At 32.9% G+C, this 25,951-nt stretch overlaps 1 protein-coding gene across 1 annotated transcript; it reads left to right on the top strand.

Annotated features, from left to right (window-relative positions):
- Positions 1–6: 6 nt before the first annotated feature.
- On the top strand, positions 7–25,283 carry LOC132721321 (PDZ domain-containing protein 8-like). The gene is made up of 20 exons (XM_060705605.1): positions 7–125; positions 1,377–1,457; positions 1,907–2,120; positions 2,684–2,784; positions 3,238–3,327; positions 7,767–7,849; positions 8,796–8,874; positions 11,674–11,959; positions 12,456–12,583; positions 12,967–13,083; positions 13,467–13,670; positions 15,808–15,914; positions 16,669–16,851; positions 17,299–17,374; positions 19,828–19,922; positions 21,649–21,800; positions 22,703–22,857; positions 23,300–23,443; positions 24,284–24,473; positions 25,161–25,283. The coding sequence occupies exons 2-20, from the start codon at positions 1,386–1,388 to the stop codon at positions 25,268–25,270; spliced, it is 2,586 nt and encodes an 861-aa protein (XP_060561588.1). The 5' UTR covers positions 7–125; positions 1,377–1,385; the 3' UTR covers positions 25,271–25,283.
- Positions 25,284–25,951: the final 668 nt, after the last annotated feature.

Genomic DNA, 25,951 nt, shown 5'->3' with positions numbered 1-25,951 from the left:
TAGATGTTGATATTATATTTGGTGCATGGGCATATTTGTCTATATCTGTAACTAAACTTGCTGGACAAGGCAGGTTACAGTTAACAAGGGTACCATTTACACACTGGTCATTCTCATTCTATGAGGTTAGTTTAAAACATTCATTCTTATTACATAAAATGTGTAAATAATTTACCAAATAGCACTTACATTCAGTTAAATGCTCATTCATCTTACTGTATGAGATAAGGAGACAATTGAAAGAAAGGTCCTATAGTAACACTAAAACAGCCAGAAGTAACTTCCTTTTGTCATCAGTATGCTCAATTGTAAATGTTTGATATTGAAATCCCTCATACTGGACAATGGACAGTTGAAAAAAAGAAATAAGTTTGTTGTACATAATGAGCAGTATTTTACCTCTAGGAGATTGTCAGGACATTCATATAGGTTGTTATACAGTTAACAGGTAGTAGTATCATGTATATAAGCCAATATCTGCTTAAGCCATTACCGCATGAGCATTTTGTGAAAAATGGCTGTTTTCATGGAAAAGTCTCCTGTTACAAGTTCAAATTGCTATAAAACTATAAAAACTGCTTCAATACTAATCAAAATTGGCACAAATGTTGACTAGACCATTGCCTTTGTAACAACATGCTCAGTCTTAAATTTCCTGTTACCATGGCAATGAGGGGACATCTTAAAATTGCCAAAAATCACTAGTTTGCGATGATTTTTTCCATCAAAATTGATTTCAAAGTGCTGCAACTTCTCAATGGATTGAGATAGAGTCAAAGGCTATTCAGTGTTGGTTACATGTTAACTTATGATCGACTTGGGGTCATTTTTAGCCTCTCACAAGTCCAAAATTTTCTTTTGATGAGGGGGCCTGCTGCCCTCCCCATCAAACCCCAAACAGAAGGGGGCACATCCCCCTTCTGGCAACCCCCTGATGTATCTTTTGGATAGGGGGTGGTGCCGAAAAAGTGGTCACTTTTTTAAACAACATTTCTCAAACAAAAACAAGTGTTGGGGGCCTAAATAAGGCATTTTGTCACCATTTGAGACAACAAAAGGGGGGGGGGGGTAAAAAAGACGTAGAAAGGTGTGTATATCTGGTAATGGGTTAAACTGTACATGTAAAATAATTTGTAAATAGAAATGTCTTGGTATTTTACATTGTAACATTTTGTTGCTTTCTATCTACTAGTATTAGATACATTTGGACACATTTGTTCTGCCTTTACCCATAATATCAAATACCATATACACTGATGTTATTCATCCTTAACTTCCCAGAAACTACATTTGTATGTCTTTATTATTAATTCATTGCTTAACATTCATTTGCTCATATTACATTAATACATTATAGACTATGTATTTTATGACAGGAGCCACGTATGGAGTTTAATGTTGATTCAAGGTTTAATGGCCGTCCAATTCCACAGATTTCTTCACTTATTGTAAACCAGGTAATGTTTCATTATAATTATTCTTTAATGTAGAGAAGTTTTTTGTTCAGCAATTCTATGTTTTTGGAATGGAAGTATATGGGACATATACTGTCAGGCATCTGCCCCCAGTGTTTATGTATACATGTATTACTCTATATTTCTTTCTTGAATGATGTCAGTATAACTTGCTTCATATGTCCAGTGATATTTGACAATAATGAATCAATATCAGATCCTAAGTGAAAAACAAAATGTTTTTGTATTTCTTAGAAATACTATGACTAAATGAGGAGTTATTCTAGAGGTATAACGCATGAGTATATAAAGATATTGTTTAGATATAGAACTGTTATGTAGTAATGCTTGAATATGTACGACTGTTGATAAGACGGTCCCCCTTAACATGAACATTTTAAATGAAAATACATGTAACTTAATAAATTAATATCATCATGATCCAATTTCAGATAAAGAGGACAATAAGAAAGAAACATGTTTTACCAAGTTATAAGATGAGATATAAACCTTTGTTTGTAAAACCTGAAGAATCATTTATCAACCCTGATATATGTTTCCATGGACATAAGCTAGGACCAGGAAAATTGTCAGTAAAGGTGCTAAAATGTAGCAGACTACAAGAGCTGTCATCAGAATGTAAACTGTACTGTACATTATCTGTTGGTAAGTGATTTCTTCTGAAATTCAAATATAAAATGACATCAAAATCTATGATAAAATCTAAAAAGCTTAAAGAGAAATTATAACTTCCATTTACAACAAAAGCAAATAAGACTGACCTATTATGTTAATAAGATTAGAAAATTAGAAATTACTGACTTTAGTAAATATGAACGTCTAATACTCTTGATAAAACTGTCTTTTGTTGTAAACTTAATCAGACATTTTCTTCTGTTTGTAAACCAAAATAATACAGAGAAACAAAATTAGAGAAAGTAAGATATGACCAATTTTCAAACAAAACTTTAGCATTTCTTGTAAATATGGAATTGGTTTTTTAAAAATTTATTTATTTATGTATATACAATGTGTATTTTGGGGTGTGGTGGTGACTCAACTTCCATGGCTGTGTTGAGCTTATTTTATCAACATTAGTTTATCAGTTTATGTTACATGTTTTGTTTATGGGTGGTGGGGTGGGAGACAATTTTACAGCTTTCATGGCTGTTATGTTTATTTTATCAATGTTAGTTTATTGTTTATAGCCATGTGTATGGATATTTCAGACAAGGAGGAGATAGAGGAAGTATGGAAACAAAGTTGGGTAACTCTCGAGATGACAATGAAAATATTACCTAATTCTGTATTAGGATTGAATCTCAAAGATGTAAGCTTGCTTTATTTTGAACTTGTTTGTTCCAAGAAAAAGTTTATCTATTATGATAGCTGTGTTGTCTTCTTAATGCAACAACTTAAATGTAGCCTGTTATTCAAACATTTTAAATGTATTAGCATGAATCTTTATAAATTTGCTTATCATGACAAGGTGCCGTTTTAAGACTAGGGGTTATGCATTTTTTAACATGGGATTTTTGTCAAAATCATCTGTAAAGGAAATGATGTATATCATTTTACACCCAAATGCTAATTTATTTGGATGAAGCTATAAATATGTAATTGGTTTGAAGAACTTTTTTTTGTGAATACCAACAATTTACTGGAGACACAAAACAAATAAACAATTATTTTATACATTTTACTCCCTGTGAAGGAAGGCAGATATAGTACTGTTATGCTTTGCTCCTTCCATTTAATGTTTTTACCTTTGTTATTGTTACAGCAATTATCAGGAGATAAAACAGAGAAAAAGCGGGTAGTAGTGGATAGTATAATATTAGATAGTCCTGCAGCTGAAGCTGGCTTACAAAGAGTAAGTAATAGTTATGTTGGTGGATAATTTGTTTAAAAATAATTTGGTTATGGACTTATTCTTAAAGCTACATTAAATAAATATGTAAAAAATAGTTTTGCCGTCGGCCTAAAAACCAAGCATTCTACAGTTTCAATAACCTCTTTAACAGTATCGTTGTAAATCTCAACAAATAGTGTTCCTAAATTAGGATTTTAAACAGAAAACCCCACGGTAACACTAAAGTTCGTATACGAATTTTAACATGCAAATGAAGACTGTAATCAGCTTGTGTATTCGCTATGTCGCTGTGTTATAGTTGCTATCCGGAACACAGCAGATATAAGATTTTCTTGTGCAAGCACACTTTAACCGTTAAGCTTCACAGTGCACTAGGCCTGGGGTTCAGAAAAAAATAATCAGATTAAATTTGTATGAAAATATCCGTTGCAATTTGGAAATATACCGTTAAATTAGCACTGCTACTTATAGTCATGTTTGTTGATTTAAAATTGATGTACGGTTGATCGGAAGGCGGAGTTTCTCATACAAACAGAAAATGTACTTCCGTATTGGCCACAATGAGGTTGCACATTTTTATGCATATAAAACTCATTTCGCTGTCTGGACAAGAAAATAAGATCTTGAGTCGATATGAAACCAAGTTTATTAATGAAATGTCGCTATTTCTGTTTTTATGAAATTAATTAAATGTAACTTTAACAACATAACTGAATAGTAGTGGAAAATTAAGTGGTAGCTAACTCAGATTAATTTGTCAATAAGAGATTAAGTGTAGCAGCTGATATTTTTATTAATCAGAAAAAAATCTAAAAATTACTTCAAACAGAATTAATAGAAAATCTTAGCTCATTATTTTTTTGTTTGTTTTTTAGCTCACCTGAGCATATGCTCAGGGTGAGCTATTAGAAATCACTCTTCGTCCGTCGTCTGTCGTCCGTCGTATGTCGTACGTCGTACGTCGTCCGTTGTCCGTTCACACTTTTCAAACGACATTCTCCTCTGAAACCATAAGGCAGATCATAATGAAACTTCACAGGGATGTTCCTTGTGTGAAGCCTTAACAAAGTTGTTCAAAGAATTCCATTCCATGCAGAACTCTGGTTGCCATGGCAACCAAAAGAAAAAACTTTAAACATCTTCTTCTAAAAAACCCAAAGAGCTAGAGGTTAGATATTTGGCATGAAACATCTTCTAGTGAGTGTCTTACCAAGATTGTTCAAATAAAAGCCCTGGGGTCAAAATTGGCCCCGCCCAGGGGGTCATTGATTTTCCCTATATGCATATAGTAAAAACTTAAAAAAATCTTCTTTTAAAGAACCCAAAGAGCTAGACCTTAGATATTAAGCATGAAACATCTTCTAATGAGTGTCTACCAAGATTGTTCAAATCAAAGCCCTGGGGTCAAAATTGGCTCCGCCCCAGGGGGTCATTTATTTTCCCTATAAGCATATAGCAAAAACTTAATAAAAATCTTCTTCGAAAAAACCCAAAGAGCTAGAGCTTAGATATTTGGCATGAAACATGTTCTAATGGATGTAAATGTAACTTTAACAACATAACTGAATAGCAGTGGAAAATTAAGTGGTAGCTAACTCAGATTAATTTGTCAATAAGAGATTAAGTGTAGCAGCTGATATTTTTATTAATCAGAAAAAAATCTAAAAATTACTTCAAACAGAATTAATAGAAAATCTTAGCTCATATTTTTTGTTTGTTTTTAGCTCACCTGAGCATATGCTCAGGGTGAGCTATTAGAATCACTCTTCGTCCGTCGTCTGTCGTCCGTCGTATGTCGTACGTCGTACGTCGTCCGTTGTCCGTTCACACTTTTCAAACGACATCTCCTCTGAAACCATAAGGCAGATCATAATGAAACTTCACAGGGATGTTCCTTGTGTGAAGCCTTAACAAAGTTGTTCAAAGAATTCCATTCCATGCAGAACTCTGGTTGCCATGGCAACCAAAAGAAAAAACTTTAAACATCTTCTTCTAAAAAACCCAAAGAGCTAGAGGTTAGATATTTGGCATGAAACATCTTCTAGTGAGTGTCTACCAAGATTGTTCAAATAAAAGCCCTGGGGTCAAAATTGGCCCCGCCCCAGGGGGTCATTGATTTTCCCTATATGCATATAGTAAAAACTTAAAAAAATCTTCTTTTAAAGAACCCAAAGAGCTAGACCTTAGATATTAAGCATGAAACATCTTCTAATGAGTGTCTACCAAGATTGTTCAAATCAAAGCCCTGGGGTCAAAATTGGCTCCGCCCCAGGGGGTCATTTATTTTCCCTATAAGCATATAGCAAAAACTTAATAAAAATCTTCTTCGAAAAAACCCAAAGAGCTAGAGCTTAGATATTTGGCATGAAACATGTTCTAATGGATGTCTACCAAGTTTGTTCAAATAAAAGCCCTGGGGTCAAAATTGGCCCCGCCCCAGGGGGTCATTGATTTTCCCTATATGCATATAGTAAAAACTTAAAAAATTTTCTCTTAAAGAACCCAAAGAGCTAGAGCTAAGATATTAAGCATGAAACATCTTCTAATCAGTGTCTACCAAGTTTGTTCAAATAAAAGCCCTGGGGTCAAAATTGGCCCCGCCCCAGGGGGTCATTGATTTTCCCTATATGCATATAGTAAAAACTTAAAAAAATTTCTTTTAAAGAACCCAAAGAGCTAGAGCTAAGATATTTAGCATGAAACATCTTCTAATGGGTGTCTACCAAGTTTGTTCAAATAAAAGCCCTGGGGTCAAAATTGGCCCGCCCCAGGGGGTCTTTGATTTTCCCTATATGCAAATAGTAAAAACTTAAAAAAATCTTCTTTTAAAGAATCCAAAGAGCTAGAGCTAAGATATTTAGCATGAAACATTTTCTAATGAGTGTCTACCAAGTTTGTTCAAATAAAAGCCCTGGGGTCAAAATTGGCCCAGCCCCAGGGGTCATTGATTTTCCCAATATACATGTAGTAAAAACTTAAAAATCATCTTTTAAAGAACCCAAAGAGCTAGAGCTAAGATATTTAGCATGACACATCTTCTAATGGGTGTCTACCAAATTTGTTCAAATAAAAGCCCTGGGGTCAAAATTGGCCCGCCCCAGGGGTCATTGATTTTCCCTATATACATAGAGTAAAAACTTAAAAATCTTCTATTAAAGAACCCTAAGAGCTAGAGCTAAGATATTTAGCATGAAACATGTTCTAATGGATGTTTACCAAGTTTGTTCAAATAAAAGCCCTGGGGTCAAAATTGGCCCCGCCCTAGGGGGTCATTGATTTTCCCTATATTGCATATAGTAATTAAAAACTTAAAACTCTTCCTTTTAAAGAACCTAAAGAGCTAGAGCTAAGATATTTAGCATGAAACATGTTTTAATGGGTGTCTACCAAGTTTGTTTAAATAAAAGCCCTTGGGTTAAAATTGGCCATGCCAGGGGGAGGGGTGAAGGGGGGCAAAAGTCATTGTTTTTCATTATTTGTGTATAGTAAAAACTTAACATCATGAAACATCTTCTAATGGGTGTCTTCCAAGTTTGTTCAAATAAAAGCCCTTTGGTTTAAACTGGCCCCGTCCTGGGGGCCTATGTACAGGTGAGCGACCCCAGGGCCATCATGGCCCTCTTGTTTATTTGATTGGGTTTTACATCATACCGACATAGTATTATACATGTCAGATAGCGACGTTCCAGCTTTACTTGTGGAGGAAGACCTCAGGTGACCTTCCTTGCATTATTTCTGGCATGAACGGGCACCTGAGTAGAACCACCAATGTTCTGTAAGCTAACTGGATAGCCTCCTGCTATGAAAGAATCCAAAGTCCCTGTCAGGATTTGAACCCACAGCGGTGAGAGGCAAGTGGTTTGAAGTCACCAACCTTAACCCCTCTGCCACAGATGCCCCTTAGCTCATATGGGTTTTTATCAAACACCACATGCTAAACAGGTTATTGTTACACATATGTGATATTCACTCTTTTGTATGTAAAATGCAATGAAAATGTTCATTAGGGCAAAAATGTTTTGAATTATGAGTGTTATATTGTCCGAGGAGTTGAAATATATTAAAAAATTTAATGCTCCAAAGTGTCAAAATATCTAATGTATAACATAATCTTGTTCCATGAGGTCTTTGTTTACTATTTACTGTTCTCTGATATCCTCCTCCGTGGAATTTTGCCAAGGCTCATACCAAACTGAACCAGTCAACTTTTGATCTTCTGTCTTACCCAATAATATATTCTATTAGTACTGTTCCTTGTTAGTGATTTTACTAAGGCAAACAAGTAGTTATGGATAATATTATATTATACAGATAAGTATTTAGAAGTTAATGCATTGTACATTGACTTTATTTCTTTGTAAATTTAGCATCATTTCTTATCAATAAACATCCATTATCTATAGAGAAAAAAAACGTAATATTCATGTTTAATATTACAGGGAGACATTGTAGAAACTATTGGCAATGTGAGAGTTCTGTCCATTAAACATGCCATGAAACAACTGAAAAATTCTACAGAAAAGTGAGTATAAATTATGTAGACAGATTCACAGTCATAAAAGTTTAAAGCTCTGTACAGTCTGATATGTGACTATATGATACAAAATGTAAATGGTTATCTTGTTCTTTGAAACATGTAATTAATTTTCTGCAGTTAATTTGAGAGACAGCATGAATCATTGAATGATGACTATTTGTTTTGTTTTCTTAATAATAAGAGATTTATACACGGCAGAGTAGGGCCGGAAGGTGCTAATCGGCATGGATTTTGAATAATGGCCCAAGGGCATTATTAATTTCAAGGCCAATTATCACCTTCTGGCACAACTATGACATGCATTAATGTCTTTAATAGACTTGATAGATCTAATAGTAGCATTTTTCTAAAAAATTATACTTTGATATTTCTTTTGTTGAAATTCATGTCACTGTATTTCTGCTGTACTGTACAGTAACTTCTACAGATATGTTTCCTTTTTGTGTGTACAAAGTATACTAGAATCTAGAAGCAAGTTTTATTATCATTTTTTTGGAATGACTTTGTCATATTATTTCTTTAAATTTCAATAATTTAAAATCTGTGTTTGTATGAAATACGCTTAAGCTCTCATAATAAAATAAAGCGATAAGTGCTTAAAACCTACTTCAGTTTCAGTTTGTGCACGTGCATGTGCACATGTTCAGCAGGCTGATGATAATTTCTCAGCCCAAGAATGCAAACTCATAATCGGTCACATGACACTCATAATAATTCAAAATCATAGACAATTTGTTATTATGTATAGAAACAAGTGTATTAATTTAATATTTGAAACAATAGTGCTTAGATATGTTTTGGAGAACTTCATATTGGCCCTGCATTTGTAGTGAAACTGCACCTAATATTGTATAATTGATTAATAAAAGGTGTTTTTTTCATATTGTTGCATTGTATACATATTATAATAAAGATGTACTTATACTTCCAGTGTTATCATTCGAGTTAAAAGACATACTAGTCTAGCATTAGATCGAGGCCTTTACATTGATCAGCAAGATGATATAGAGGTAACATAGAAATATTATAACTTGTTTTGTAACATAGACATATTATAACTTGTTTTGTAACATAAAAATATTCAAACTTGTTCTGTAACATACACTTACCAATGCCCCTTTATAGGAGTCTGTCTGCTTGGCTAAATAGTGAAGGTATTATTATTGTTTGTAATACTGGGGTGGCTGGTTCACAGGCAAGGTGGAATTTCTCCATGACATTTCGACATTGAGTCTAAAGGTCATTTGTCTCTCACTGCTTCAGAAATCATTTGGGATAAGAAGTTGTTGTTTTGTGTGGTGAATTGATTATTAATTGTTAGTTAACCAGGAATACCAGATTGGTGGATGGCTGGTAAAATATGACCATAAATTGGTTAAAATTGGCATTAAAAAAAACCCCAACAAATTAATTAGCCATTTTACAGACTTCATTAAAATGGTATGGTTTGGCTGTGAATATATACTGACATAATGTCATGCATTTAACAAATACAATGTTATTATATGCTACAAGTAGCGTTTAAGAATTAGCACATCAATATGTACTTTTTTTAGCTCACCTGTCACAAAGTGACAGGGTAAGCTTTTGTGATCGCTTTTCTTTTGTGATCGCTTTTCGTCCATCGTCCGTCCGGCATCCGTCCGTAAACTTTTACTTTAAATGACATCTCCTCATAAACCACTAAGCCAATTTCATCCAAACTTCACAGGAATGTTCCTTAGAAGGTCACCTTTAAAAATTGTTCAAAGGATTTAATTCCATGCAGAACTATGGTTGCCATGGCAACCGAAAGAAAAAACTTTAGATATCTTCTTTTAAAAAACCCAAAGAGCTAGAGCTTAGATATTTGGCATGAAACATCTTCTAGTGAGTGTCTACAAAGTTTGTTCAAATAAAAGCCCTGGGGTCAAAATTGGCCCCGCCCCAGGGGGTCATTGATTTTCCCTATATGCATATACTAAAAACTTAAAAAATCTTCTTTTAAAGAACCAGAAGAGCTAGAGCTAAGATATTTAGCATGAAACATCTTCTAATGAGTGTCTGCCAAGTTTGTTCAAATAAAGCCCTGGGGTCAAAATTGGCCCCACCCCAGGGGGTCATTGATTTTCCCTTTATGCATATAGTAAAAACTTAAAAAATCTTCTTATAAAGAACCAAAAGTACTAGAGCTAAGATATTTAGCATGAAACATCTTCTAATTAGTGTCTACCAAGTTTGTTCAAATAAAAGCCCTGGGGTCAAAATTAGCCCCGCCCCGCGGGTCATTGATTTTCCCTTTATGCATATAGTAAAAGCTTAAAAAATCTTTTAAAGGACCAAAAGAGCTAGATCTAAGATATTTAGCATGAAACATCTTCTAATGAGTGTCTACCAAGTTTGTTCAAATAAAAGTCCTGGGGTCAAATTTGATCCCGCCCCAGGGGTCATTGATTTTACCTATATGCATATAGTAAAAACTTAAAAAATCTTCTTTTAAAGAACCAAGAGAGCTAGAGCTAAGATATTTAGCATGAAACATCTTCTAATGAGTGTCTACCAAGTTTGTTCAAATAAAAGCCCTGGGGTCAAAATTGGCCCTGCCCCAGGGGGTCATTAATTTTCCCTTTATGCATATAGTAAAAACTTATTAAATCTTCTTTTAAAGAACTCAAAGAGCTAGAGCTAAGATTTTTAGCATGAAACTTGTTCTAATGGGTGTCTACCAAATTTGTTCAAATAACAGCCCTGGGGTCAAAATTGGCCCCGCCCCGCGGGTCATTGATTTTCCTTATATGTGTATAGCAAAAACTTAAAAAGTATTTTTTGAAAAATCCTAAATAGCTAGAGTTTAGATATTTAGCATGAAACATGTTCTAGTGAGTGTCTACAAAGGTTGTTCAGATAAAAGCCCTAAGGTCAAAATTGGCCCCAGGGGATCATTGATTTTCCTTATATGTGTATAGCAAAAACTTAAAAATCTTTTTTGAAAAAACCCAAATAACTAGATTTAAGATATTAAGCATGAAACATGTTCTAGTAAGTGTCTACAAAGTTTGTTCAAATAAAAGCCCTGGGGTCAAAACTGGCCCCGCCCCAGGGGTGTCATTGTTTTTAACTATATGTGTATAGTAAAAGCTTAAAAAATCAAATCTTCTTATAAAAAACCCAATGAGCTTCTTTTAAAAAACCCAATGAGCTACAGCTTAGATGTTTAGCATGAAACATCTTCTTATGGGTGTCTACCATGTTTGTTCAAATAAAAGCCCTCGGGTTAAAATTGGCCCTGCTGGGGGGGGGGGGGCAGATCATTGTTTTTCATTATATGTGTGTAGTAAAAACTTAACATCATGAAACATATTCTTATGGGTGTCTTCCAAGTTTGTTCAAATAAAAGCCCTGGGGTTTAAAATAATATAATACTTTCCAGGGACTCATATGATATAATTTCATGCCCCTTGTTCATTTGTTTTAGTATTGGGCTACTTGTACAATATCCTCTATATATCACATTTAAATACTATACACAATAAAATATTGCTAAGTTTAAAAGGGGCGAGGTTGAGGGGCTATCTTTTAATAAAAAGATGCATCATCAGAATGTTTATTTCCTTTGTAGACATCACTTGACAAAAATTGAAGAAATGAAAATGAAATAAGTTCTGTTAAAATGATTCAGGAAATAGTATATTTTACTGATTTAGGTGTAAAATAAGGGATGCATATTTAACTCGGGTTTGCAAAATACATGCATATAGTTTATATATTTATCTGGCTGCTAAGTTCTAGAAAATAAAGTGTGATATTTTGGTCATTGTATGATATATCAGATTGAAGAGTCTGACATGAATGGAGAACTACAAGATGATATAGGAGACTTTGTTAGCATAGACTTCAAAAATAAACGTTCTTCCTCCCTCAACACTGACATACAACCCAGCCAACCTAACCAAGAATCTGTGAAATTCAGTGAAAAGTTAACAAAGAAAATACAGTCGGGGAAGAAGAAAATTCTTGGTTTGAAAGATAATGATAAAGATAAGGAGAGTGTTAATAAAGATAGGGACAGTGATACCAGATCACTTACAACAGATGAGGAATCTGCAGGTGATAAAAGTAAGCAAACAACATAAGTATATTGACACATGTAGAATATTTTTATTATCTGTAGCGTAAATTTAAACAATTAATAAAGGACTATTAATCTTGAAAAATCGGAAATGCTTTTATATTAATGCTATATTTGTACCTCATATCTCCTTATTAGTAGTAGAATGTTCACTACTTATGTAACTGCCAGAAAATTTTCTCAGAAACATCCAATGTACCCTTTAAGGATGATGAGTTTCTTTCACATGCTTTAAGGTTTTGGCCTTTCTTATTTAACAATTGGCTGTAGTGTTTCCATGTAGACAGATTCAAAATGTTCATTGCCAAGTAATATTTTGGCGGTTTAATACAAAGTACAGAAAAGTATGATACGTTATGAATTATACAAAACTTAACTTTAAGTGTACAAAATTTCAAACAAATGTATTAAGTGGATTCAATTTTTAGTTGCATCGATGAATTTACTAATTTAATACTAAATTATGTTATATTTTATGTATAGATGTAAGTGAGAGTATATCTACACCAAATCATCTTCGTGATGGAAGTCAGTCTGCTAAATCGTCGCCACAGAAACAGGTTATAGAAATAAATCGACAACGAGCTCACAGTGATACAAGTCTAAATAAGGTCAGTGTTTAATTTTATGTGTTTAGTTAACAAATAAGTTTATATCTAGTTATTATGTTTATTTTATTTTGCCTGACGCAATAAACAAGTGTTGTTTGTGATACTGCATGTTTAGCATACACAAGTTTTTTTTATTAAGATTTGCAAAATGGCTGGGTGGGGACAGGGTTTGAGAGTTGGGAGTGTAAACCAATAACTAAGAGCAGTGTATCATTCAAGATGGCAAGATATTTAAATAATCATGCTAAATACTTTCTGTGCCATCATTTTTGTATCCATTTCACCAATTAAAACAAATGTTTTTTGATCATTTTTTTATTTTGCAGCTTTTGAATATTATCTCTTCCAATTTGATTATATTTATATTATAACTGACATATTAGGTACAGCTAGGTGATGGTGATACAGGAAGTGCATGTAGTGATGCTGGTAGTTATAGTAAACCTGAATTACAACATCGTATTGGTGAAGTTAATACAAGAGATGTTCCTTTCTCACCAGTAAGTCTTAAATATATACATTGAGGATTGCTTGAAATAATATTTCTTTTGGAATGTTGCCATATTACCCATATTGTGTTGGTGCAATGTATAACCCAATCAAAAAAGTAAAAGAAAACAACATCTTATACAGGAATTATTTGATAAACACATATAAGAACATTTTTTATACAAGAAATTAATTTCTTTCATTTTAATTTAGAATTCTGTGATTAAGAAAATGAGAGAAAGTTGATGTCTTGTCAAGTTTGCTTATTAATGCAGTTATTTTGCACAATGATTGTGTATAAACAACATAGATATGGCTGTTTGAAGTTATTTTTGTGAAAGAATTAGATCTATTGAAATCTATTGAAATAATTATTCATTTATTTTCAATTTAGGATCCAGAATGGAATGAAGAGTTTGAATTTGACTGTAAAGAGGAAGATCAGTATGTGAATGTATGTGTATGGTGTAAGATTGCCCAGACAGAGAGGGCATCTAAGAATATGTCTACCACTAACAAGACTGAAGGTCAGCAGCAAAAAAATACCCCACCTACCGATGATCTCCCATCATATAATGTTACCACTAAAATAGGATATGTAAGTGTTATTTTAATAATCTGAGATCTACTTATAGAAAATGTCCACTTATGGTGGTGGTGGTAGTTGTTTTCACTCTGGATCAGTAAGCCACATTGAATTTACCGGAGCACAGTTCAGCCACTGCATCATTCCTGGGAAGGCTGTCAAGCAGTTTACAAGTACTAGTTGCCTTCACTTTTGCAAGGAACTGATTACTTCTGTACATGCCAGAGCAGAGGTACTGATCAATTACAACGAAGGTGACCTGCGCCGTCCATGAATCGAACCCGGGTCATCCGATTCACAGTCTTAACGCTCTACTTATAGAGAATAACATGCTACTTTCTTTTGATATCAATTTTATCAGGCGAGGCTGATATGGGCTAGAAAGGACGAGGCTTGCCAACCCCTTTCTGCCCATATCAGCCTCGCCTGATAAAATTGATATCAAAAGACAGTAGCATGTTTTTCTATTTATCATGTAACACATAATAACTGTCAAAATAACAAAATAATTTAGTTTTCAATAGCGAATTTTGTTAAAAAGGGGGGATTTTTGTTCAAAGAAATAATTCTTGAAAACAAATTCCCCCCCCCCCCCCCCCCGCCCCCCCCCCCCCCCCCCTGAAACTTAGGATTTGTAAATGGCGGCCATTTTTTCTTTCAACTCGGATAAAAGATACAACAGAATGTAGGCCTAATACGATAAATTCTTACCTTTAATTTAAACATCGATCCAAAACTAAACTTTACTGCAATTTTTGTCTTGAATTGTCAAATTCAAAAGTTCACGATAATTTCAATCAAAGAAAAGTCAAATCGGCAATCAAACACAAGCTATACAAACATGCGTCTTATTTTTTAAACAAAACAATTTGTTCACTTATTAAATAATAACCCGGCGAAATAAAGTAAACATTTACTGGTTCTCAAAAGAAAATTGTCTACCCTGTTTGTTATGATTACATGTATAGTATGACGTGAACATCGATGATGTCATTTGCAATATAAATTATGATGTCACTTCATTTAGTTGGTGCTAAAACTATTCGCCATCTAATTTATTCGTAATTGAAATCGAAATAATAAATCAATAAATATCGCATCTTGATTCAAGACTTGTAAGGGTATGAGATTACATTGTAGAATTCACATGCTGATGAAAATGAGAATGTAAGCAATTGAAAAAGTCCGTTAAAATGGGCGGGGCTTATTTTTGATATCAGGTTACTGACCTGATATCAAAAATAATTATCAGGCAAGTGTTATCGGGCAGTTACCCTAGCAGTTGCATGATAAATTGAGCTAACAGGATGGCTCAATGTCAACTGATGTTGTTTTTTTTTATCACATTATATACAGAAAAAAAGTTTTATGATTGACTACCTTAAATTATGATATGTTAGTCTACTGTAGATAACTATAGATTATTATAAGCAAATATTTTACAAAACAGTAATATAAGGTCTGTCTTATAATTATATACATGTATGTGAATCATTATAATGTAGGTCATGAGAAGCAACTTGTCACATTTTATAGATCTAAAATAGTTAAATCAGAATTCTGCATTTAAAATCAGTATTTGTAAGAAAACTGTAGACATTAGATTTATCTGGTATGGTTCCTTATAAACCAGAGAACCAGGCCCCCATGTTCACTAAGATTCAAGGATCAAAATGTGGATCAGAATTTAAAACTCGCATACTCTCCATTGTTTATCCTTGTGCATTAAATATTAAGTATTGACTTGATAAAAGTATGGTTTTGAAATTTTAGAATAAATGTATTGTTACTTTTACAAGATACATGTATGTGCATTTTAAAGTTGATCAAAATATTGATTTTGGACCTAAAATTGTTTCTTATTTTCCAATTATTTTTCTATTTGTACTGTTATTTGTCCATTTTATCCCAAATCCAGATTGTTTCCTCGCAAATAAGCAATTTTTTATATTTTGTTTATGTACCATTTAATTATAGCGTAATGCAATTAATTCTGGTTGTATAAAGTTGAAAATAAAATCAGGATCATTTGATCCTGGTCCTAACTGAAATGATCGAGATTTTTCTTAGTGGCTACAGGACCTGGTTGTTGTATTTTACAGTTTGGTTTGTTTTTGATAACAAATAAATAATATAACATTTTTTCTAGGTGAGTGTTCCTCTGTCAGATATTACAGCTGGCTGTTTATTAACAATACAAGGTGACACTCAGTATACCATGTATCTACATCCACCAGAAGAAACTATCACTGCTAGGTTATATATTTATTATTTCATATTGCAAAAACTGTAGTGCAAAAAATAGAGAAAATAAGAATCCCTAAAGAAAGTCCAAAACGGCAAAATTGAAAATGTTGCAGGGCTTGGTTTGATTGAGCCTGTTCATGGATGGCACTGTCAAGTGCAAACTACCATTCACGACCCCTAGCTAGTCATACTACTTTGTGTAGTTGAAATTTTATATTTACAAACTGACCATTTGAAAATAAAGAATTAATATGTAAACACAGGTTGTAAAATGAATCATTTACAAAATAGATGTAACATATGATGGCTATATAGATTGGTTGATATTTACGCTAATGGCAATTTTGGCAATTTTTTGTCAAGTCGTGACATTCACCAATATTTCCATATCGTTGACTTAACCACTTATACAGTAGGCTGCCTTCTTGAATAAGTCTAGTGACTAAACATCTTTATATATGAGAATTGTTTATTTTAATGTCAAATGTCTTTAGTCATTTATAGCTTATTTTATTGTTTGTTTTTTTTATATGTTGGCACAATAAATACAAAAGATTTAACATAAAGTATTATAAGTTGTGAGGTATAATAAAGGGGGCCTGATATTAGAATTGATAGAACAGTTGACTGTTGATTTGAAGATCCTGGATCTTTTCCTTTCTCTCATACTGTCAGTTAGATATATCACTTAAAAACTTTTTAGCTTTCAATGAACAGTATTATTGTTATAAAGAGGGACTCACACAAGATTTCTTTATTTCAGTCGTACAAAGTTACCGTATTCCGGACATATAGGATATGACAAGAGTATCTGCCATGGTGATATAACATTGTCATTTGTACACAAACCATTTAAGACTGTAGAACCAAATGTTAGAAAAGAGACAGTGAAGGATGTGTTGAATCCACCTATTCATAAGCTGAGAGCTCAGTCCCTAGAACGAGAGTAAGTTTTTTTTAAACCTTTTGTAATTTCCAGCTTAATAATGAAGTTTTTTATTGCTTTGTTTCATGTCTGTAAGATGTATGTTAGTTAAAACATTCTCTTTTTTTCAATGATAAGGCATAAATTTTGAAGAAATTTGGTATGTCATCGTGAATATGATATATATGTCACATTACTGTGATAATATATCCAAATTTTCACTTGTGCTACATGCTCAGGAAAATAATGTAATTTTCTCACTTCTCAGATATATTTTATATTCACTTAAAAGAAACAGATATCCTGTATTTGTGCACATCTTAAGAACATGTAAATGATGGTATAGAATTAAAGAAAACTTTTGATATCATTTGAGAACTTCAGCATATTTTATGACTTATATATACATGCAAGAAGTAGAATTGCAATATAACTAGGAAGTTTGTTAATTCTTTTTTGGGTTTTCAGACAGTTAGATGGGCAGCATAGATTCAGGTCATGTCAGTTTACCTCTAAAACTATTTGTCATTTCTGTGGCAAAAAGGTATGATTGTCCATTTGATGTACTCTTATATTTTTGTTCCCCCACTTTAGGGGGATGGGGGGAGGCATTTAGATTTACCCTTGTCCTTGTCCTTGTGCACCTGGGTATTTTTGTGTGGATTTATTCAGTATTTTTAGAGTTATTGCCCTTGACTTAGTAAAAATTTGCAATTTTCAACTTGTGTCACACTTAACTCAAAAAGGATTTGACTTAGAGTCATGAAACTTTACAGGAATGTTGATAAGCATGTGTACGAGGGTTGTCCAAAAAATTCGTGCACTGCAGTTATTGTCGTGAGAGTTATTAATAAAAACAAATAAATTATATATCACTTGAAAGAGAAATCTGTCTCAAATAAGAAAACAAAAGAAAAAGCCGAGTAACCGGCGTGTCGTGTAAAAGAATGGTCGTTGAGTTGCCTTAGTAACGTAATAACGGCGCACAACAAAAAATTGGGTTAGGTCATTACTGTAATTGTATTAATTGTGTGTTGCTTGTAAAGTAGTATTTGCTTTTTTGTTATAATTTGTTTCACTGTCAATAGAGGAATGATTGATGCAAAGTATTGTGTAGTTTTTATTGTTTTTATGCAACGTACATGTAGCATATTCCACTAGTGCAGGAATATATTGGACAACCCTCGTGCGCCGGCATTACAGACGGACGTCCGTCTGACCGGTTGTCATCGTCTACCGACTCTCTTTCTCTTCCACAGAGCGTTTGTGTTATTTAAAAACCAGCCTTCATGACACTGAACTTGTCCCACTTGCCCTTTTAAGTTCATTGTAGGTATCTGTTGGTGTTTTACCAATATTTGCACCAAATTTAATGATCGTCCGTATTTCCAGACGTTTAGCGACTGACATTTTCACGTAATAACAGTAATGACGACCACACACAAATGTTTGTTTATGACTGTTACAATAGCGCAAATGACGCAATAGCGCAAATGACGCCATATTTTCTAGTGACGTTAGGAATACGTACACACACTTTTCCCTGAATTTTAACGTTAATATGTAGTGTTTAAAGAATACCGTGATGCATCAAAGTAATGAACTAACCAAATTTTTTGTTGTGCGCCGGTATTACGTTACCAAGATAACTGTATGACAATTCGCTTTCAGGACATGCCGGTTACATGTTTTTTTCTTTTGTTTTCTTATTTAAGATATATCTCCCCTTCAAATGATATATAATTAATGTTTTTCTATCAATAACTCACACAACAATAACTGCAGTGCACAAATTTTTTGGACAACCCTGGTAGTTGTGCACCTGGATATTTTCGTCTGGATTTGTAAAGTATTTTTAGAGTTATTGCCTTACAGTAGTAAAAATTTGCAATAATTAAACTTGTTCATTCTTAGCTCAAAAAGTATTTGACTTGTAGGCCTGAAAGTTTACAAGAATGTTGGTCAGCACTTGCATATTACTTATGCACCTTGGGGTTTGCTTTTGGATTTATTCAGTATTTGTAAAGTTCATGCCCTTTACTTAGATAAAGATTTTTAGTTTTCAACTTGTGGCACATGTAGTCCAAAAAATATTTGACCTAGAGTCATAAGATTGACAGAACAGTGGCGTGTGGGGGCACCCGTGTCCTATGGACACATTTTAAGTTTCATATTATGATCCTTATTGGCTTGAATATTCAAAGAAAAGGGAAAGCTATTGTACTCACCCAGGTGCAGGTGTCGGCATCACACTTTGGTACAAAGTTGGTGTCTCCAAAGCGACTGAAGGGAATGGGTTTAAACTTAACAAACTTATTGTAGAGATAGAATTATAACACTTTTTGAACTTTCATCGAACTACATTTTTCAGGCTCTTTATTTACTATCAAGCACTGAAAATCATTGAGCACACTGTCATACCGACAACTCTTGTTTTCAATGTTTCAATTATTACAATTATTTTGATTATAGCTGGCTCTATGATATCATATGCCAAATATAACATTAAATATGATTTCATTTAGACTTTATGATCATTGTTTACTGCTCAATAATGAATATGAAGTGACAGCTTGTGTGAAATTTTATTATGTCATTCGGCCATAGATAAAGTAAATGGGTGATGTCACTTATCACAAATGAGATCCTGTAATTCAATAAGGCCCCATTATGGCACAACCAGTCAGAAATATATACTTGTAGTAACAATCATGTATAGTATAAGTTACTCCTCATGTATCTATGGATGGATTGTTACTTAACTTGCTAAATGTATTATAACATTCAAACACTTATATGGAAAATATGTTATAATTTATCTAATCTGATGTTGGCAAGTCATCATCATGGGGAAATTTCATTGCCAAGATTATTATCTCATTGTTCTTGTTTGAATATTAAAGTGCTGTATGTAATTAATTTCCTAGAAATCATAAAGTCAAAATAAAATTTTGTTACTTATATTATTTTGTTTAGCATTGAATTTCTATGTTTCAGATATGGTTAAAAGGTGGTTTAAAATGTACATTATGTAGAATGGTGTGTCATAAAAAATGTGTGGAGAAATGTAATGTACAGACTAAATGCTCAAGGTAAACAAAAAGTTTTGATTATAATTCATCCAGTGTTGATGATCATATCGTTTAGTCTTCTGCTAGTGTTTACACATCTGCTGTAAACTTCCTTTTAATTCTTTAACTGAGACAAAGAGACACAAATGTCAAGATTCTGTGTCCATATTTTCAATTATCATTCATTTCATCATTAACATTGCATGAAGAATTATTTTAAACAATAATGTTTTTTGACGATTTCCTTTCTTCATTAATCATTGTTAAATAACAACCGCGTATGTCACAAAAATCCATTACTGCCTAAATCAGATGTAAATACATAACATTAAAGCATGAACGGTCCCAAATGATAATGCCCAAGATAAAGAATCAAAGGGCTGCAAGCTCTGTGGTATTTTCTGATCCCTGCAATCTAAATCGTACTGTATATCTGTATGTGTTTTCCTGTATAAGTTTATTTTTATGTACTATAAGTCATCTTGCAGGGCACCAGAGTTTGATACATACGGAATTTTGCATAACTAGAGTTGCATCAAAAAATAATTTATGTTCATTTTTATGATAGCCACACTTTATCCTTGTATATTGTGGCTATTTCCTTAACAAAGACACTAAAAAAAAAGAATTAAAAAAAAAGTTGACTCGACTGGGATTTGAACTCCAGACCTCTCACACACCAAACGAGCGCGTTACCCCTGCACCACGGAGAAGTTTTAAAATCAAAAGCTGAATAAAATCAAGTAATTCTAAATTTAGAATTTCCATTGCATTTCGGGTTAGGGTAATTTCGAGGTATTTTGTTCAGGGTAAACCTGTTGTTTAAAATTGAAGTAAATAATTTAGCGAAAATCTTCTCGCCCAAACAGTCCGACATGTAGAAACTATATATTCCACTACTCGGCAGTCAGATTTATTTGTGTAGTATTCGGTAATCGACATCGCTAAAAATAGCATTTTCATTGATTAAAATCATATTCATCCGCGTAATTTGTGAGTGTGCATTTATTGACAACTCTATTAGCCAACGCTACTTTAAAAGTTTGAAGGTGTAGTAATTTGTTGGACACTTGTAACAAAAAATTGTTCTTTCTTTTAAATTACTGGTTTTTAAGCAGTTTTGAGTGAGAACTAATTCGCGTTGTTAGGACTGTTAGGAAATTTTGTGTTAGACCGTGGATGTTAGCTATGTATTATCTGATCTGCGATCAGAAAATACAAAAAAATGACATTTTAGAAATAGCCAATTTATTACAATGTTGGTAATTTTTTCGAGGGAAAATATTAGAGTGGGACTTCCTTAATTTCTTAACAATTTAAAAATACAGCTTAGACAACTACTAAAGGGAGTCATTGAACAGAAATTGGTACAAATAATGTAGAAATAGTTGTGGAAAAATACACTTATTTCAAACCTAAATTTAGATGCATTTATGATGAGACTGTTCACTAGATGAAGCTAGTTTGGAGGATAAGAAGTAAACAAGCTTCCGATTGTAATTTTCAAATTTGAGATTTTATCTCCGATATGACTAGTAAATACATAAATTTTGGCTTCTGTAAGCTTCTGCTCTTGGCCAAAATCTATAATAGTTGTTATGTTGCTTTTTACACATGTACAAATATTCTAAATAAAATATGTTTAAACCAAATACATAAATTCATGAAAATCCTAATCTAAGATATTCAAATAGATTACATCTAATACATACTGTTATCAGAAATGTTATGTTATATTTGCCGATAGGGATGGACCCAAAATGTCAGCAAAACCAGAGGAAGCCTGGGTACCACCTTTGAAAGGCCAGGACATGGAGAAAGAGGAGGGGAAAAGTATGGGGAAATTCTGGAAGTTCCGACAGAAGGAGCAGCCATCTTTACCTTTGAACATCCCTCAAAGTTTGTGTTTTGGTTTCATTATATTGTTGTTGTTGGTTTTTTTGGTTTTTATTCAGAACTATTTAATTCAAATATTATTGTTTTATGGTGAATCAAAATCTCTATAAGCTACATTTAGTACTTAAATTTACTGGAACTAAAATATTTCTTACACAAATCAGATGTAACAAATATATTTCATTAATGAATTGGCTACAACAAAAATGCCCTATATATTTATTGGCTGGAACAAAAATTGTCCGCATACTGTAAAATCATTATTATTTGTGGCGCACAAATTTTCATGGTTTTTGTGGGTAAGTCAATCCACAAATTTGAGATCCAAAGAAATTTTATCCCAACAAATACTTCTTGCCATGTCTCTATTCTATGTATTACAAACATGCGCTTTTCCGCTGATTTTTGTGTAATGAATGCCCAGAGGCAAGGATTAAATCTATTGACAAGCGCTGTGTGATACTTAAAGATATGTTCATGCGGTTAGTAAAATGCGAGGCGGTTAAGTGTAAGATTACTTTGCATAAGGTTATTTATATTATTCTTTTTACAAGAAATTGAAAATCCACTAATTTAAGAACCCACGAAAATGCCTGTTTTGATAAAACTACGAATATAAGTGAATGCGCAGTATTAATTGTCTAGAGCAAAATTATTCCATTTATTAATTGTCTAGAACAAAAATATTTATATTGTAAGTGGCTTGAAAAAATATTTTAATTTATTAATTGGCTACAACAGAAGTTTTTTCATTTATGAATTTGCTACAGCAGAATTATTCATCTTATTAATTTGATAAAACAAAAATATTTCATAAAGAAAATTAGCTATGGCTTGAACTTTTCATGTTTTTTCCTGTATATATGAGCTAAGTAACTTTAGTTTTACCTTGTCTATATTTATAGGGAACATACCAAATAGGGCTCAAGCTTCACCTAATAGAAGTCCATTAAGGAGCCCCAGCCCATTTGCCAGTTTAACAGAGCAGGTTGATAAACATTTTAATGTATCTGGACTGACGAAAAATCTCTCAAACAAATCACTGTCAGCCATGGAGAGGGTAAATATTACATTAAATCTGTATTTATATCTGTATACAAAGATGGTAAGGATATAGTCGAACATCATTTCCAAAATTTGCTGAATAGAAATATTCAAAACAATAACTATGTCTTAAAGCCTGTTTATTATTTATTAGACAATTTACATTATGTGAGATAAAACAAAGATCAGTACTGCCTGTCTAAAGTTTCCCTTTATGAAAGGATTGCCTGAATCATTATTCATAACTTTTGCAGAAGCATCTTTGATATGTATATTTCCATATTCTTTTTAAGAAAAATGTTAGAATATGTCACTCCCAGATTTGAGAATATTATTAAAACTGCTAATTGACAGCATGGTTCTGTGATTGTTCATGTTTTTCTTTTAACTTTATACCACAGTTATAAATTCAGGTAAATCAGGTAATTGTTGGACATATATGTTATATTATATGACAGGATGATGATTCAGATGATGAAGGTAGATACCGTAACCCTACATATAGTCTAGATGATAATGTTGTTATAGAAGCCAAGGAGAAAGGCAAGGAACTCTATGCCAACTTATCTTTACCTGACAGGAAGAAAACCCTTGATGATATGGTAAATTATTTATTATGATATATTCATGTGTAAATTTGTGTGTGTGTTTTTTTGTGTGTTTTTTTGTGTGTTTTTTAGCCAAATCCTCAATGTCAGACAGGTAAGAGAGTCCCTTTCAAATCACGTTTTATCACCACAATGCTTATAGCCAGTAAGGTTGAATTAAATTATACTGGACCTTTTCTGCTGTGAATCTTGAACTATTCATTGTAAGTTAAAGAGTTTTTATTATGAAAATACTCAGTTCTGACTGACAAGTCATCAAGCTGCTTCCACTTATTATGGCTGTCTCTGTTTGATCAAATTTCTAAATTGTAGAAGAAAAGAATTTGTGGATTATCAAATTACAAAATACTAACCAACAAGTCAACAAGTTGAATCCATTTACCAGGATTCTCTGACTCATATAGTTGTACCTTACATAAAAATAAACACTCTTGACAACACAACAGACAAGTCACTATGTTATGGCTACTGTATAAGTGGTTAATTTTGTGACATGAAATACAAGTTTTTGCAATTTTTGCAAATCAAAATAATTCGCAAATAATTGAGCCCGTAAAAGTTACATGAACTATAGTAAAGTCTTCAATGGCCATTCAACATTTTACCATTACACCGATGCACCAGTTACTATTTAAATTTTTCCAATATGCAATATGTGTAATAGATAATGTTTTCTCAAATACTAACCTTATAAAATGCTGAACATAACAAATTTGTATTGTTTCAAAATATATAGTTTTATTCCTTCTCTTTCAAAAAATCTTCAGTTGAAGTAATTTTTTTTGGCAGGATTTATTTTATAATGTAACAAAATTAATTGATTCATCATTGAAGGTAACCAAGCTACAAGATACAATAGATAAAGAATCTGAGTATAAGTCAGAGTTGATGAAGAATTACCAGGAGATTACAGATCCGGACCAGAGACGACTCATGTCACAACAGCTGGAAAAATGTGACGAGAAAATCGAGGCATTGATGATGATGATGGTACATTATTGTGCTGGATTACAACATTGTCTAGGTAATTAATTGATTGATAGTTCACTGTTTATTATGCTACACTTTAGTAATTAAGCTAACAAATACTGGCTTCAGTCACTTAATGAATGTATCTTTATATAAGTTACTTTTGGACTTTGTATAAAACTGTTATCTTGTAGACTGTTAGTGATAATAATGTTTAAAGAGAAAATTAGGTCAAAAGGTCAGAGGTACATCAAATGTTGACTGAATGTTTTTTAACTTAAAGGAACTCCACTGAGGTCCTAAAGCCTTAAAAGATTGAATTTAAATTTTCGACATAGATCAGCAAAGGCACTTAAAACAGAAAGATGTGCAAAAGATGATTAAGTAATATACCCGAAAATAAAAAGAAAATCATATTTTTTTGCTATTGTTAGTCGGTTTTGAGTCCAAAGTGATTTTCAGTTTTGGGTCATTTTCCACAAATACAATAATTATTCTAGATATAAAAATGTTCTAAAATTTTGCACAAAAGTTAATGGTCTAGATCTACATCAAATGGAATATTGATGTCGAAAAAGTAATTTCCAGTCCAGTCATGTAAAAAATTCTCAGTGGAGTCCCTTTAATGCATAGTAACATGTGAGTCTGGATGTAAATAAAATAATCATCTTGGTTTCTTGGTTTGAGAAGCAATCTTACAATCTTTAGCTTTATATATATATCACTAAATTGTATCCTCCAGATCAAGAAGAAGCTCACAAAAGGTTGATAAACATGGAACCAGCCAATGACTTTGATGATGATGTCATCACAGAGGATGCTGGGATACAGTTCATTGTCACAGATACATAGCATAGATGTAACACTTAATCATTTTATAAAATGATGACTGATAATAGAATGAAATAATTAAGTCTCATGTCATGAATACTGGGTTTATTCAGTGAAAATATTTTTTTTATATCATTCACTGATTTATGACTTAATGTTGTATATCATATCATTCACAGATTTGACTTACTAGTATATTCTCCTTGATTTATGACTTAATTATGCCCCCGCCATGTAATGGCCGGGGCATATAGTGTTACCCTGTTCCGTCATTCCGTCCTTCCGTCCTTCCGTCATTCTGTCATTCCGTCATCATCAGTTTCCGTTCATTATCTTAAGAACGGTTGCACACATTCAACTCAAATTTGACATATGGATATGTGATGAGAAAATACAGGTCAAGTTCGAATTTGGTCATGGTTCGATGATTTTTGGCAGAGTTATGCCCCTTTTACTTTGAAAATAATATGAAATTTCAGTTTCCGTTCATTATCTCCCCAACGGTACAACACATTCAACTCAAACTTGACATATGGATATGTCATGAGAAAATACAGGTCAAGTTCGAATTTGGTCATGGTTCGATGATTTTTGGCAGAGTTATGCCCCTTTTACTTTGAAAATAATATAAAATTTTCAGTTTCCCTTCATTATCTCCCCAACCGTACAACACATTCAACTCAAACTTGACATATGGATATG

The sequence above is a fragment of the Ruditapes philippinarum genome, unplaced genomic scaffold, assembly GCF_026571515.1.
Source record: "Ruditapes philippinarum isolate M1 unplaced genomic scaffold, ASM2657151v2 ctg4996_1_1_1_1, whole genome shotgun sequence".
NCBI lineage: Eukaryota > Metazoa > Mollusca > Bivalvia > Venerida > Veneridae > Ruditapes > Ruditapes philippinarum.
Note: the sequence above shows the minus strand (reverse complement) of the source record. Positions and strands in the feature narration are given on the sequence as shown.

What these genes read in the sequence shown, in the direction of transcription:
- LOC132721321 (XM_060705605.1), top strand. Translation starts at nt 1,386, where the DNA reads ATGGAGTTTAATGTTGATTCAAGGTTTAATGGCCGTCCAATTCCACAG. An exon ending in CTTCACTTATTGTAAACCAG is followed by an intron (nt 1,458 to 1,906) that starts GTAATGTTTCAT and finishes ATCCAATTTCAG; the next exon opens with ATAAAGAGGACAATAAGAAA. An exon ending in GTGATACAAGTCTAAATAAG is followed by an intron (nt 12,584 to 12,966) that starts GTCAGTGTTTAA and finishes CTGACATATTAG; the next exon opens with GTACAGCTAGGTGATGGTGA.